We start from the raw sequence: 16,509 nt of genomic DNA on the forward strand, positions 1-16,509 counted from the left end.
AATGCTTCCTCCTCCCCCACTATCATGATCCGAATTCTCCCTTGCAAGTCTGGCTAGACCAGAGGATGGACACTGGTACAGAGAGGAACTGGAAACACAGGGAATCCCTTCAGGACCAGTGGTGTGAGTAGCGATACTGGGAGCGTAGAGGGAGGGTGGGTTGGAAAGGGGGAACAGATGACAAGGATCTGCATGTGACCTCCTCCCTGGGGACGGACAACAGAAAAGTGGGTGAAGGAAGACGTCGGACAGGGCAAGATATGACAAAGTAATAATTTATAAATTATCAAGGGTTCATGAGGGAGAGGTGAGCGGGGAGGGAGGGGAAAAAATGAGGACCTGATGCCCGGGGCTTAAGTAGAGAGCAAATGTTTTGAGAATGATGAGGGCAATGAATGTACAAATGTGCTTGACACAATTGAAGTATGTATGGATTGTGATAAGAATTGTATGAGCCCCTAATTTAAAAAATATTAATTCTTTTTCTTTTTTTAAAAACAATTTATTAGGGGCTCATACAACTCTTATCACAGTTCATATATATACATACATCAATTGTATAAAGCACATCTGTACATTCTTTGCCCTAATCATTTTTTTCTCCTCTTTTCTTTTTTTACATTTTATTAGGGACTCATACAACTCTTATCACAATCCATACATATACATACATCAATTGTATAAAGCACATCCAAGAAAAAATGTTTACACCATGGACATGGACTAACACTACACATCAGGGTTTTGCCCACCCACCTTCCTTAGAGATCCTGTTGTTAAACACTTACAAGAACTTCCATGGTTAGGGTTCATTAAAAATGTTGAAACATAAAGAAGAAGAAGAAGAAGACGTCCTCTCATATAGTTTGGACATGCTATCAGGAAAGACCTGTCCTTAGAAAAGCCCGTAATGTACAGTACACTAAAAGATCAGAGAAAGAGAAGAAGGGGAAGGGAAAGAGGGAAGCTCTTGAGTGAGCTAGATTGACATGGACACAGTGGCTGCAACAAGGGGTGTGAAAATAGCAACAGTTGTGAGGATGCACAGGTCCAGGTGGTGCTTGCTGTGCTGTATGAGGTCGTAATAGGTCAGAATCGATCCTATGGCGGCAACAGCTGAGAGGCGGGTAACTGGCTTTCCTGAAAGCAATCTGACAGTATATCAAGAACCTTCAAAACATTCATTCTCCAAAGAGTATCCATGCACAAATTCAGGAATATTTTAGTATTTCATATAAGCTAAAAATGATATCTCAGATTAGTGAGGAGAGAAGAGTTCATTTTCAGCAATGCTGAAGACAGTTACAAAGTGTCTAGGAAATTAGATCGCACATAATAAACGTCCTTCTAAATGCCTAGCTGAGCTTTAAAAAAAAAAAAAGGAAGAAAGGAAATCCTTAAGAGTCAAATAGTGAGAAGGAATGGAAAACTAGAGACATGAGCGGGCCTACGCCGCTGCCCTGCTCTGAAGATGTGCATACCGGTGAGTATTTAATATGCAGGTGGGGACAGGACACCATGCCTACAGCCTGTGCCTGTGTTGGGTGGGGTAGGAGTTAGACTTGATTTTCTTTCTTTTTTTAAATCGTTTTGTTAGGGGTTCATACAACTCTTATCACAATCCACACATACATCAATTGTGTCAAGCACATTTGTACATTCATTGCCCTCATTTTCACACCCATTGTATATATATAGATTCTTATAATCGGCTCCCCCTTTCCACCCTCCCCTCCCTCCACCCACTTGGTATCACCACTCTCCCCACTGGTCCTGAATGGATCATCTACCCTGGATTCCCTGTTTCCAGTTCCTATCTATACCAGTGCCATCCTCTGGTCTAGCCAGACTTGCAAGGGAGAATTCGGATCATGATAGTGGGCGTTGGGGGTGGGGTGGGGAGCATTTAGGAACTAGAGTAAAGTTAGATTTTTCATTGTTGCTACATTGTACCCTGAATGGCTTGTCTTCTCCCTGAGACCCTTCTGTCAGAGGATACCTAGTGGCCTACAAATGGGCTTTGGGTCTCCACTCCACACTTTCACCCTCATTCACTATGGTAAGATTTTTGTTATGATAATGCCTGATACCTGATCCCTTTAACACCTCCTGATCTCACAGGCTAGTGTGCTTCTTCCATGTGGGCTTTGTTGCTCCTGAGCTTGATGGCCGCTTGTTTACCTTCAAGCCTTTAAGACCCCTGACACTATATCTTTTGATAGCCAGGCACCATCAGCTTTCTTCACCACATTTGCTTATGCACCTACATTGTCTTCAGCGGTTGTACTGGGAAGGTGAGCATCATAGAATGTCAATTTAACAGAAGAAAGTATTCTTGCCTTGAGGGAGTACTTGAGGGGAGGCCTGATGTCCTTCTCCTACCTTAATACTAAGCCTATAAATATATGCACATAGGTCTATTTCCCCATCCTCATATATAAATATATTTTCATATGTGCATGTCTTTATCTAGACCTCTATAAATGCCCCTTGCCTCCCAGCTCTTTCCTCTATTTCCCTTGACTTTCCTCCTGTTACACTATTATGTTCAGTCCCCACTAGGGTTTCAGCAATTCCTCTTGGTTACATTACCCTTGATCATGCCCTACCAGGCCTCCCACACCCTCCTCACCACCAATTAGGATCACTTGTTGTTCCCTTGTCCCTGGGTTTGTTAACACCACTTCCTTTCCCCTACCTCCCCCTCTCAATGTCCTGGGGAACTGTCAGTCCTGTTGTTTTCCCTCCAGATTGTTCATCCAACCTATCTTATTTAGACAGACCTACGGAGATAATAACATGCACAAAAACAAGACAGAGCAAAACCAAGCAACAATATACAACAAAACAACAGCATACCAAAGACAAAAACAAAACACAACAAGAAAGAAAAGGTTGTTGTTAGTTCAAGGACTGTTTGTTGGTCTTTAGGAGTGCTTTCCAGTCCAGTCTGTTGGGGCACCACGCCCTGGCCCCAAAGTCCACCTTCAGCATTCCCTGGGGACCTTGCCGCTCCACTGCCTTGCTGTTCTGTTCCTCCCCCTTAGTGTTTTGCCTCAGTGTGGCGGGATCAAATCGGGTGCAATTCCCACGCTGTGTCTCCAGTGCTGTCCCCTATAGGGCTATGGGTCAGTGAGGGGCGTCGTGTCTCATAGTGGGGCCGGTCACGTGGTCCTCTCTGTGGACTGGCTGCTCTAATTGGGAACATCGTCCTCAGGGCCTGGTGGGCCAGGATGTGCTTCACTCTCTCCTACTCCCCCTTCATCTACTCCCGTTGTTTCTCTGATCCGATATGTCCCTCTCCCAGAGCTGCAGATTCAATGCCGTCCTTTGAAATAAATTCTTCTGGGGAGAGGGGCAGGTATCCACTTAGTAGTTGGGATTGGGGCCGGCCCCGCAAGGCTTGACTTTCATGTGTGGTTAAACAAAAAAACCCCTCACTGTCATCAAGTCATATACGACAAGATAGAACTGGCCCTGTGAGTTTCCAAGACAATAACTGTTTACTGTAGTTGAAAAGGCCCCCTTCTTTTTTGCATGCCCCTGCTGGTGGTTCTGAACTGCCAATTCTGCTGATCACAGTCCAATGCACAATCACAATAACCACCAGGCTAGGGCCCTTGAAAACCTTGAGTGACAGAAATCAGTCACAGTAGTCAACTAACTTTGAGAAAAATCTCACCCTTGCATGGTTTAGCTCATGGCCAGGTCCCATATCATAGAAGAGGAAAGGTAGATAAGGCAGTTATGTAAGCACTCTTGGTGTCCCAGGGAATCAACCACTAGGATCTGAACCAGGAGGCCATCGAGGGTTCCTCTTAACCCTGAGCGGGTGGGACCTTTCACAGGTTCATGGCAATGTTGAGCTCCCTGTTACGGATGGACCGTGTGCCCTGCATCGCAAAGTTATCATTGTTATTTACATCCTGTCCGACATCCCATGCTTCCAATAACTCCATAGTAGGCCAATGATGTAAAATTCACATTTTAGGGTAAAATCAATCAGACAGGTTCTGTTGTCTTGGAGACCCTTTACCATTAAGATATTTGTTCTGTCAGGAAGGTGGGTGAAGGGAGACGCCGGGCAGTGTAAGATAAGATAAAATAATAATTTATAAATTATTAAGGGTTCATGAGGGAGGGGGGAGTGGGGAGGGAGGAGGAGGGAAAAAAGGAAAATGAGCTGATTCATGGAACCCAAGTGGAAGGCGAATTTTGAGAATGACGAGGGCAACGAATTTATAAGTGTGCTTTACACAATTGGTCTATGTATGGATTGTGATGAGTTGTATGAGCCCCAATAAAATGATTTAAATTAAAAAGAAAATTCATCCACGATTCTCCAGAAATAAATAAAATGATTCTAAATGGTGAAAAAAAAAAAGATATTTGTTCTGTGGGCCCTAACCTTCTTCAACTACTCAGTTTGTACCAACGGGAATTGATCTGAATGTCTAAGGTACATGAAGTAAGAAATCAACCAGCCTAGTTGTAGAGCAAAACTCCATCTGTGTGGGTGTTTTTCTTTAATCGTTAAAATAATCTATCATATACGGTATGTAACCATCTATCATCATCACCTATCCATGCTGTGAGCAGACAGAAAAGGCCAAACCATTAATATTGTTGACTGCTGCAAAGGCGGGGGGTGGGGGGCGAAGGATACAAAGAAAATAAACTAAGGATGGGGCGGTGCAAGGAAGGAGCCTTAATTTTCACTTGATAGATTCCTGCACTGTTTCCATTTTAACGGTTTTGTTTCTCGACTTGAAGTCTATTTCATCAAAATCACCAACTGCAATCATAACTGTCCTCGACCAGGCTTCTCGAACTTTAAAAAATGTGCCCAGAAAGAGTTAACACCGAGAACTCCAGGTGTTTGATGTGAGGACATATTCCTGTTTTGGGGGTGGGGGGAGGCTAGGGATGAGAGACGGCAAAAATTGGGGAGGGAAGTAAAGAGAGCCAGGGGAGGGCTGGTTGTAGCGCTCTCATCTTCAACCAATGGCATTCCCGGTTCAGGCCCAACCCACACTTGTGGAGACTATTTTAGGAGTCAGCACTTGCTTGTCACTGGTAGCCTGTAAGAGAAGAAGTGAACTTCCAAGTTCCGATACACAGAGCCTGTTTCTCCTAAATTTGGAAGGTAAATAGTCAGCTAATTAGAGTGTTCATTTTTCTGTCTGGTGTGTTGTTAAGACTCTTGTTCACTAATGATGTTAACCGTGCATTTGGTTCTGCCTGGTTCTTCTCTACAGAGGGCAAGTCTGGTGGACTTTTAGGGAGACTCTCTTGGGTAGGTTCTACCTGGAAAGGAGGGAATCTGTATGATTTGATTGTGTAATTTGTGTGCCCTTTCTCCCTCAGTTCCATTTGGAACATTGAGACATTTTTACAGGAATTTCAATTGCACTTAGCGAATGTCATTGATGGGAAATCCGTGTTTACTACATTACAATGTTTGCTCCTAATGTTGTAGAACGGGTTCTTCTTGTCTTTTCCATCTCAGTATGACGTCTCATCCCTCTCCTCATTTATGACAAAGCGACTTTAGATGAGAATGCAATCTAATAAGAAAAGGCATTTGGAAAGAGTCATCCCGTGAAATCCAGTGTTTAGCCACAAGTGCTCTGTTCTGAAAATCACTGGACCTCATCTTTTACCCCACAGGGTAGCAATGGATGCTTATGTAATTCAGATGAATGGCAATAGCGCCCTCCCCGCAGTTCGGGATGTGCAAGTCAACATTGGTGGGAGAAGCCCCTTGCAGGGAAAAATGAAAGGCAGGAAAGCCAGGTGGTCTGTGAAGCCCTCGGATATGTCCAACAACACTTTCAACCCTATCCGGGCCATTGTGGACAACATGAAGGTGACGCCAAATCCCAGCAAAGCAGCAATTGCTCTGTCAATTGGTGAGTCGGGACAGTTGACGGGGGAGCAGTCACTATCTCCCCTGCCCCAATCCCCAAGGGCTGATTGAAAAGATGGATGAAGAGGGTGAGTCTGGTCACTGGGCAGAGAAAAATAACCACTTGGTGACTTCTTTGTGTCTTTCTTCCCTGCAAAGGGGACCCAACTGTGTTTGGAAACCTGCCTACAGACCCTGAAGTGACCCAGGCGATGAAAGATGCGCTGGACTCTGGGAAGTACAACGGCTATGCCCCATCCATTGGTAAGCTCCTCCAAGACCCTTTGCCCAGGGCTTCCAAGACTTTTGGTACTCTCCTAAGAACACTCAAGGTTCAGGAGTGCTCCTTGCCTTGCTGATGCATACAGTTCTTAAGGAGGAATTAAGATCAAATGGCCTTTTGGATTTTGGAAAGGAGTCTCAGGGTCCTTAAACATAAGGCTCAAAGGTCTAACTCCTTTCCAGGCATCTTTGATAAATGTACACCTCGCTTCCAGATTCCCATTACATCCTCCCACAGTGTTTCCACCCCATCACCATTCATTAATATGAGGCTTTGGGTCTGGCTAAAGTGACTTGCTAACTGAGTCCTCTGGGTCCTGATTTCAACTTACTTATTGCCCAATGTAAGCAGCCTCTTTTGCTTTTATTTCTTGAAGGCTTATCTCAATTGTGATCCTGAGCATGCAGAAATGTAATTGTGACCATGTAAGAGGTCAAAAACCCTAGAACAACAGAGAATTGGGCTGTCATTTTGAGAGGATACAAGGTTGTTTTTGACTGAAGAACATTTTTTCCTGTTGATGTTTAAATCTTCCCTACTTAAGAAAAATCTCCACCCAGAAGTTTTTGGTAAAATAAGTGATTCCTCAGTTATGTTTCAGGGTCAAACATTCCCCCCCACCCCCACCCCTGTGCATATGTGTACATAAAAACGTATTCTATGTAGAATAATAACCGTTTCAGGCTGAAATAGACTTTAAAAACCCTTCAGAGAAGTGTCAGAGAGACAGGCTTTAGGCTTATTGGCTAAACTTTTAAAATAAACTTTCTTACAAGAATCAAAGTCAAGATCAAGAATTAGGTTATGAAGTTTACCGTGACTTTCATATCCCAAGTCTAGGCAACTGATTTCATCTGAAGAGACACCACCAAGTCTCCCTTTGAAAAAATAAATGTTCAAAGGAGGGAAATTTCATATAAAGGGAAATCTGGATAGCAAACAGAAATGCTCTTCCTTGTTAACAATTAAGTGCTAACTTACATCGCTGTAGGAGACCAGTCCATGGGTGCTTGTTAAATGAGCAAACATGTGAAACATCCCTGGCCTTGCTAAGTGAAGGCAATCCTTTTGAAGAACCATGCTATAACGATGATCATGTGTATCCAATTGCCTATACTTGACACTCGGAAACCAGTATTCCGAAATATTATATGTGAAAATAAAGAAGTAAACAACAAAAAGAACCCATATGTAGCTAAATTATAGAATTAAAAATAACTTTAAATGGATCTAACTCGTTGACTACATTGATAGCAACTTTTCAGAACGGATAGAATCAGAGGATTATTTGGAAGAGACTTAGGAATAATCTAAACCCATGCTTTTATAGAGAAAAGCACACAGTCATTAAGATAGTGTAGAGAATTTCACTGCTGGGGTGCTCTTGTGATTGTCGGCTGTGTTTGGCAGTCGGAGAGAGCTGAACCAAGTGGGCCCCTCCCTCAGGCATCACTTGAGGAAGACGGAAGCACTCAAGCACACTCTGCCTGCTCTTTTCTTTCAGGCTACCTATCCAGTCGAGAGGAGATTGCTTCTTACTACCACTGCCCTGAGGCACCCCTGGAAGCTAAGGTGTGCCTTCCACAAGGGCCCAGCTCTGAACTGCCTTTTTCCTTGTTTCTGGTCCAAAAGGAGTACAAGTTCGGGGTTGGGTGGAAGTGGAAAATAATCGCCCTTTAGTCATCGGAAGACTTCTTATGTAGTGGGAACGAGAAAGGTGGGGCTGCTTACTCTCTCAAGGTTTAATGCTTCGAAACCCACAGGAGCTGGTCTACCCTGTCCCGTAGGGTCGCCATGAATTTCATTAGCTTGGTGGCAGGGAGTTCTGAGTTTTATATAGTGGAGACCACCAGTCCGTGACTGTTGAGTCTGGATTTGACGTATGATAAGAATGTGACATACAACTTAAGTGATGTCGGTCTCCAGGGAACTTGAAGGGCTCAGAGGTTTGATTCTCTGCAGGAGACCATTGGAAAACAATTTATCTGCACTTCGTCATTGAGAAAAACATTTTTCCCCGTGAGATCTTTTAAAATGGGCAGCTTCTTTCACTCCCCTAAAGGTCACTCCGACTGGGGAGATTATGGCACCATGGCACATTGAAGTGATGGCAATGCCACGTTTAAGATGAAATGTTACCCGTCCTTCAATATTGCCTAATGTGGCAGATGCCCTTTGTCTGTATTTCAACGAAGAGCCAGGCTTCATATCTCTGGCTCAGAGTAAATAAATAACCAGGTAAAAAAGTCCAAGGCCATCATGCTGTCCTAAGGCATGTGATGAGTCATCGCCAATCTATCCTTTTAAAGCCACTGAGAGAGGGGCGGGGTGCGGAGGCCAACATTTTCAACAGCATTTAGGTATGGAAATTTGCAAAGGTATCTATTTCTCTTGGTTTGGGTGTAGTACAGCCTGCATTAGAGCTTAGATTCTGAGCACCCCCGTTTGCAAAAGGCTGTGGAGGCCAGTGACTGCTCAAAATCCACTTGCAGGGTCGCCTAAAAGATTCTGATCACTAGCCAGGGGTGTAGATAGTCTTGCCCTCAGACAGGGTGCCTTGGAGAGTGGGATAGTCCACCCCTCTCCAACGTGCCCAGCCAGGGGCAGTCTTTCGCTTAGCACTTGCCTGGGGGAATCCTTGATGGAGGGCATCATACTGGGAGCAGAACAGGGGTCGGATAGCCATGAGTCATGCCTTATCAGTCTCCCCTCACTGCCTTGGACCCATACTGGAAGCCCTTCTGTCTAACAATGTACATCTCCCAATCATGGCCCCATCCTATCTGACTGTGATGTGTTGGTCTGCCACCGAATCATGAATTTGTGGCCGTTTCCTTTGTGCTCCATGACTTGTTTAAGTAGTTGTGTGGCTGTGAATCCTTCGGTGGCATTGTGACCTTGTGCTAATGGCTTCCCACACCCGGAGTCTGTGTCTCTGTTTCTTTAAAGACTTAATCAATTCTATTTGAGATTGGGGGTCTCTTTTGTACCCTTCCCCGCTACTCTACCTAGACCTTGTAAAAGAGCCTCTATGATTGCTCCCCATCACACCCTCACCAAGTTCCACTTTTGTGCTCTCACAGGATGTCATTCTGACAAGCGGCTGCAGCCAGGCTATCGAACTCTGTTTAGCTGTGTTGGCCAATCCAGGACAAAACATCCTAATCCCCAGGCCTGGCTTCTCCCTCTACCGGACTTTGGCAGAGTCTATGGGAATTGAGGTCAAACTCTACAATCTGTTGGTAAATGACTTTGTCATTTCAGACTCAAGTGGCTGCAAGGAACTGGGTGGTCGAGGTCACAGACTGCTTGGTTATGTCCATGACCCTCTAAGTTTCTCAGAGTCATCTTCGTGCCCTCACCCTTTCTTTCTCTCCAGCCTGAAAAGTCTTGGGAGATTGACCTGAAACAGCTGGAATCTCTGATTGATGAGAAGACGGCGTGTCTCATCATTAATAATCCATCAAACCCCTGTGGGTCCGTTTTCAGCAAACAGCACCTTCAGAAAATCCTGGCAGGTAAGCCCAGCTGACGTCATAGAGGAGGATGCAGAGGGGACCCCTTTGCTTGTTTCTGGGGTGAGTAAGAAAGAGTAGTTCAGTACATTCCAAACCTAGGACAGAGGGAAGGGATTCTTGGAGGCCTTTGCTCAGCAGGTCATGGGAATACAGGATGTGGCTGAAAGAAGCAACACAATAAGAAATGTGATCCTCGTGACTACTCCCACGCTGGAAGATGGAGTTTGAAATATCTAGTTAATGACATGACCAATTGAGGCTTTATACCCAAGAAGAATTAGAAAAAAAAATCACAGTTCTTCAAGAGGGAGAAGATGAGACACGCGGATAGTGAACCGCAACGTGCACATAGACGACGTGGCTGTGAAGGGTTGAGGCAAATCCACGAAAACTCACTGCCTTGTGTTTCTTTTCAGTGGCTGCAAGACAATGTGTCCCCATCTTAGCTGACGAGATCTATGGAGACATGGTGAGTCCCGGCAGGATACGTCACCCACAGCTGTCTCCATCTCAGATATTTTGTGGGGAGCTTTGAAGGTAGTTATTGAAATGATCAGAAGCAACGCCTCCTTATTTCAGTCCTGAAAACCAGCCTCCCTGTATTCTGAACAGCACATGGGTGGGCAGGAAGGAGGCCTGGTGGCTAAGGAGTTAAGCACGAGTTTGCCAATTGGAAGGTTGGCCTTTGGAAGCCCACTCCGTGGCTCCGTGGGAGAGAGAATTGGTGACCTGCTTCTGTCAAGATGACAGCTAAGAAAAGCTTAGGGGACAGTTCTACTCTGTCACATGGGGGTCACTGTGTGTCTACAATCTGTAGGAAGAGTGAAAATACGTGTGAGATGGCAAAGATGGGGAGGCCTGGTTCACTGAGAAGATTCTGGAAAGAAGACAACGCTAATGAGCATCTCTTGTCCTCAGGTCTTTTCAGATGGCAAATATGAGCCCCTGGCCACCCTCAGCACCAAGGTTCCCATCCTGTCCTGTGGCGGACTGGCCAAACGCTGGCTGGTTCCTGGCTGGAGGCTGGGCTGGATCCTCATCCATGACCGAAAAGATATTTTTGGCAACGAGGTGAGGACGAGTTGGTAAAACCCGTGTGCCGGTCTGCCTACGGTTCCTTTTTGTGGATTTTTTCCCTTCTGCTTCTTGGCCCCACATGCCTAGGAAGTCACTAGAGGAGCCTACGTATAGAGCAGCGGTTCTCATCCTGTGGGTCACAACCCCTTTTGAGGGTCAAATGACCCTTTCACAGGGGTTACCCGATTCATAGCAGTAGCAAAATTACAGTGATGAAGTAGCAACAAAAATACTTTTATGGTTGGGGGGGGGGTCACCACAATATGAGGAACTGTATTAAAGGGTCATGGCATTAGGAAGGTTGAGAACCACTGGTCTAGAGGGTTACATTTTGGGCCACTAACTGCAAGATCAGCAGTTCAAACCCACCAACCACTCTGTAGGAACAAACTGAGGCTTTCTGCTCCCAGAGAGATTTCCAGTCTCAGAAACGTGAAGGGACGACACCTGCTCTGTTCTATAGGATCTCTATAAGTCAGAATTGACTCCATGGCAGAGAAGCTTGTTTGGCTTTGCTTTGAGCTCGAGAAACCAGTGGATAAAGAGGGTATCAATTATTTCTGCTCCAAGACCAGTTTCTCTGTATCTTGTTCTGGGAGGAAGTTGCCTCCATTTCTGAATTTAGGATTTCCCCCAAATGGAAAAAAGATAAGACATGCCTTCTAATGTTTGAGGATTTATTATGTGCTGTTCTTTATAGAGAAGCACATTGTTCATTCTGTTGTTGAGAATAGACACAGAAAAACATACACCAGTTCAGCAGCCTGTGCCTGAATCATTCTGGAACACCGGGCACATTTTCCAAGTGGTGCAACCATTCTGGTTCTCATCCTCCCCCATTGCCATAAACCCATTGCCCCGTGAGGTCTCTATCTAATCTTTGGAGTCGCTGTTGTGTCATTGCTCATACATCATTTAATCATTACCATCCCCTAGTGTTAACTCCATTTCACTGTTGAGAAAAGGGAGGCACAGAGGAATGATTTAAATTGTCAGGAGTCATACAGCAGGTGTGTGACAGAGCTGGGTTACAAACCCAGGCGGCTTGAGGTCAGACTGTCACCAGGCACCATCACTTCCCCCCTCCCAAGATTAAAAATATGATAAAAACAACGGCCAGAACAAGAACCCAGAATCAGGGCTGCTTAATTAAGGCTTTGTTTCCTTTTAGATCCGAGATGGGCTGGTGAAGCTGAGCCAGCGGATCCTGGGACCCTGCACCATTGTCCAGGGAGCCCTAAAAAGCATCCTGCATCGCACGCCTCAGGAGTTCTATGACAAGACGCTAAGCTTCCTCAAGGTAAACGAGACGAAGCCCTTCCACTTCAGGGTCAGGGAATGGCACCGGGAACCCCTGCTCTTCATTTCTGGAGCAATATGCTATTGTGGGTCCCCTATCTGTCCAGAAGATGGGATCCATATATGTCCCCCTCTCACGTTTATCCCCACCCACCACTGATAGCAGTGCCTGAAGACGACCAGGCTTTTTCAGGTGGACTCCTGCTAGGAGAGCAAACCTGGGTTCCTGATGCTCAGCGCTGGCTCTCTTCCTGGCTTGCTTTTCTCTTACCTAAACACCGATTCTTGATGTCTCTCAACTCATCTTGTAGTCTAATGCTGATCTCTGCTATGGGGCATTGGCTGCTATCCCTGGACTCCGGCCAGTCCGCCCTTCCGGGGCCATGTACCTCATGGTGAGTATATGAGTGGCAGGTACTAGATCTGTGTATGTTGTAAAGCAGAGGGCAACCACTCCACCCGGCTGCCAGAGGTGGTCCTGCAAGGCGTGTGCACCATTCATAAGGAGAGTGACTCCCAAGTCCAGCTGTCTTGTTCTGAATTGTTCCACTGTTGGGATCTCACCTGTGTTCAGAAAGCTCTACAAATGACTTCATTCCACAGTTTGGGCAAACACTTGATGTCCAGAGACAAGGAAGACATACGACACAGATAACAGATTTTTCCCACAACTATCGTTGTGACCGTGGGTGGGGTGTGTGTGTGTGCCACTGAGATTCTGTGGGACTCATTGCCACTGAGTCTGTTCTGACCCGGAGCAGTGCAGGATGCTAAATCTCCTGTAATGGGTGGAACAGAATTGCCTAGCCCACTATCATGTTAATCGTGCCTCTTTTGAGATACGCTAGCATTCTATCTCCAGCTGTCATGTACCAGCATCCTGAAAGGATGCTGTGACTATGAATATATAGTCACTATAAATATATCGTGACTATAAATAGATCTTCTCTTCCTGGTGTACAAGGTCACGAGCCCCCAGTGCTTGCGAGAGCCTGAGTTGTCTACAGAGAAGTTTCGAGAGGACTTCCAGGCAGTCCCTACCTTAACTTCTGTTATTGGGAGTTGGCCCGTCTCCCCTCCTCCTGAGAAGTTTGCCCCTTCCTTCCATGGTTGATACAGGTTGGAATCCAGATGGAACACTTCCCAGAATTTGAGAATGACGTGGAGTTCACAGAGCGGTTATTTGCCGAGCAATCTGTCCACTGCCTCCCGGCTACGGTGAGTGCTTGTGTCTCGGAGGCCTCCTCCACAATTTCTAGAGCCCCAGGAGCCGCCCTGAATGGCCTTTGGCTCCTTGTTTCTTGCCCGGGAGTTTATTCTGACTTGCGGCCACAGTTCCAGGGGAGAACTGCCCCACCGGGCTCTCTTGGCTATTTTCTTACTGAAGCAGATGGACAGGTTTTCTCTGAGGTACCACTGGGCGGGTTCCAACCACCAACCTTTAGGCTGGAGGTTGGGTGCAGCCCATTTCCACCACCCCAGGACTTCAGCCTTCCCTATCCCCTGCCCCACCTGGCTTAACCAAGACTATTCTCATTTGATCAGATTTACTTATTTAAAGTGGCTATATCTGATGGCCGCTATTTAAAATTTGCTTCTCCCCCCTCCCTATCCCACCTGTACCTGAAAGACAAGTTGTGACGCTCCCTAAGTTCAAAGAGACCCAGCTTGCCCCAAGGTTTCCTTTAAAAGATGAATGAACTCAGTTACCAAGTTGGGCCCTTGGGACAGGGATGGGCTGGACCCATGCTGTTTGGGGCTGCTCAGTCAATGCTTCCTCACAGGGTCCCTGTGCACAGCAGAGTGAGGAGGCCCTGCCCCATCCTGCCCCATCCTCTCCATCCTGCCCCATCCTCTGCATAGGGCTGGGCTCGAGCCCCTTGTGGCCTCCGTGTCTACCCATGACTGATACCCCTGAGTAAATAGCACCACTGCCTCCTGCTGATGGGGGTCCTGGCCATTTATAGGGGGTCTGGGACCAGAGCCAGCTCTCCTGGAGATGACAGGCTCTTCTTTTTTGCAGTGCTTCGAGTACCCGAATTTCTTCCGAGTGGTCATCACCGTGCCCGAGGTGATGATGCTGGAGGCCTGCAGCCGCATCCAGGAGTTCTGTGAGCGGCACTACCAGGCTGAGGGAAGCCAGGAGGAGTGTGACAAATAGGCCCTCGTCCATCCTCCTAAAGATGTGTCTCATTTGGAGGGGGCTCGGCTGGCCTGCTGCTCCCCTTGGAATGGGTGCCCCCACGGGGAGAGGGGCCTCAAAAAACACAGCACCACATCAAGAGCACAGCACCACTTCTGCTTTCCTCCAGCTAGATCTGCATATACACCGAGGCTCAGGTCTCCTCACCTCTTCTCTTGGGGAGGGACTCCCTAGCTCATTAGCAAGTCCCCCTGCCACAGGGCTTCTCCTTTTCCCTGAGAACCCCTGGAGAGCAGTGTACCAGGGAGCAGCAGAGACGAGGAAGGGAAGAAGGAAGAAAGGAGAGAGGGAGAGAGAACTTGAGCGCTTCCTCATTTCCTTGCCCTAAGAGTAAGGACGCACTTTCCCCAGTCAGGTCAGAAGCCCCACTCTGCCATCCTCGCTTCCAGAATACCTCACTGTATGCAAAGGAACCAACGCTGAAAACAAGAGGGCACACCTGTATTTAGTAACCACATCCTAAATGCATCAGGAAATTTTCCTCCTTGAAGGATTCCTGGCTGAAATCTTTTCTTTGATTTTTTTTTTTGGGGGTGGGGAAGCATTTTGTGATACAAAGAAACATCTTCTGAATTGATCAACTTTGCAAATTCACATCAGTCTGTCTCAGGCTTTCCTAAAGAGGGCACAGCAGTGCCAAGGAAAGGAGGAATCAGAGGCTCCCTCCCCAAAATGCTGCCGAGTAAGAGCCAGGAATGCCCTCCCTTGTGATGGAATCCTTCTTCCTTTTGCTGTAACATTGATGTTGATTTATTGACATGTATTATGTTATCTTTTCATATGTTTTGTAAAAAGCATTTATATTGTCAAGATTCTTTATTTTGGCAAGGGCATAAATTATTATTTTTCTTTCTTTTTTTTTTTTAAATAAAATGTACCAACGATGCTCCTCTGTGATGTGTGTGGGGTTTTTTTCCCCCCTTTAGGGGAATTTCTATCACGCAGTCTGATGGATTACCACCTGGGTCTCACTTGTTTCTTTGTAGATGTACTGATTTCTGGAGTTACTTATGACTTATTGTCCCTAAAATATTTTATCTGGGAACTCAACTTCTGCTTCTTACCTACAATGAAGACAACAAATTCTAGCCCTCTGGGCATTGCCTTCATACTTACAACTTTTTCGATTCCTTACCTCGAAAGTGCTCAACTGCTAACCAGAAGGTTGGTGTTCAAACCACCAAGTGTCTCCTCACGAGAAAGCCCTGGTTACCTGCTCCCATAGAGAGCATCGATTTGTATGCAGGCTACTCTGACTCTCTCTGAGACTCTATGGGACTGAGGAATTGCCCCCATAAGGTTTCCCAGCCTGTATATCTTTCCAGAAGCCAACTGCCACATCTTGCTCCTGCAGAGCAGCTGGTAGGTGCGAACCACTGACCTCTAGGGCTGGTAGCTGAGGCCTTTAACCACTGTCTTGCTCTAAGAAACCCCATGGGGCAGTTCTACTGGGTTACATGGGGTCACTGGGTCGAAAATCAATTTGATGGCCCCTATCAACAGCATCAGCATGTCAGGCCCCAAGTTCTTACCCTTGGCCAGATCCACTAACCGTTCACTGGGCCATGAAGTTGAACTAGTTTATCTTGACCCAGGAGATGCTTGTTATCTACATGATGTGACCTTTGGGTCTGTAAAACCTCTTAGCTATAGATGCTTGTCTAAAAATAACCTCAGCATTTCCCTTAGAGGAGGGAGCTTGAAGTTATCTTGAAAGGTCGAAGGCAGGGATGGCCCATAACCAGTCTGGAGTCCTCACTGTGAGAAGTCTTCCTTTATCTAGAAGTACACCAGATTTCAACCCTACCAGTTACACCCAATTTATTTCCATCATAAAAATTAGCATGCAATACCTTCTTTTCAGCCTACATTTGATGTCTGTGAACCTAAAAGTTCCCTTGTCATTTCTTTAGCAAACCCAAGAGAAACGATTGAGATGGTAAAGGTTCAATCCTATGTTTCCTGCATGTCTTCCCTCCCTGTTATTTTCCAAAATTGCCCGACCCTTCTCTCCCTATGCAGCCCACCCCGTAGGGATTTTTGACCAGAAATAAACAGGTATACTCAGGTTTCTCCAGGATGACTGGATTGTACACCAATGTCTAACACTTTCAAACTCCCTTGTTGTCAAGGGTTCATGAGGGAGGGGGGAGGGGAGAGGGAAGGGAAATGAGCTGATGCCAGGGGCTTAGGTGGAGAGCAAATGTTTTGAGAATGACGA

General features: G+C 46.2%; 1 protein-coding gene across 1 annotated transcript; it reads left to right on the forward strand.

The window, feature by feature from the left end:
* Positions 1-5,677: 5,677 nt before the first annotated feature.
* On the forward strand, positions 5,678-14,246 carry TAT (tyrosine aminotransferase). Its single transcript, XM_075537429.1, has 11 exons — positions 5,678-5,912; positions 6,068-6,172; positions 7,696-7,763; positions 9,275-9,433; positions 9,571-9,709; positions 10,126-10,178; positions 10,628-10,780; positions 11,958-12,086; positions 12,397-12,480; positions 13,205-13,303; positions 14,109-14,246. Exons 1-11 carry the CDS (start codon positions 5,678-5,680, stop codon positions 14,244-14,246), a joined length of 1,362 nt encoding a protein of 453 aa, XP_075393544.1.
* Positions 14,247-16,509: the final 2,263 nt, after the last annotated feature.

Source organism: Tenrec ecaudatus, chromosome 18 (assembly GCF_050624435.1).
Source record: "Tenrec ecaudatus isolate mTenEca1 chromosome 18, mTenEca1.hap1, whole genome shotgun sequence".
In the NCBI taxonomy this organism is placed as follows: domain Eukaryota; kingdom Metazoa; phylum Chordata; class Mammalia; order Afrosoricida; family Tenrecidae; genus Tenrec; species Tenrec ecaudatus.

What these genes read in the sequence shown, in the direction of transcription:
- TAT (XM_075537429.1), top strand. Translation starts at nt 5,678, where the DNA reads ATGGATGCTTATGTAATTCAGATGAATGGCAATAGCGCCCTCCCCGCA. An exon ending in CCGGGGCCATGTACCTCATG is followed by an intron (nt 12,481 to 13,204) that starts GTGAGTATATGA and finishes TGGTTGATACAG; the next exon opens with GTTGGAATCCAGATGGAACA. An exon ending in TCCACTGCCTCCCGGCTACG is followed by an intron (nt 13,304 to 14,108) that starts GTGAGTGCTTGT and finishes TCTTTTTTGCAG; the next exon opens with TGCTTCGAGTACCCGAATTT.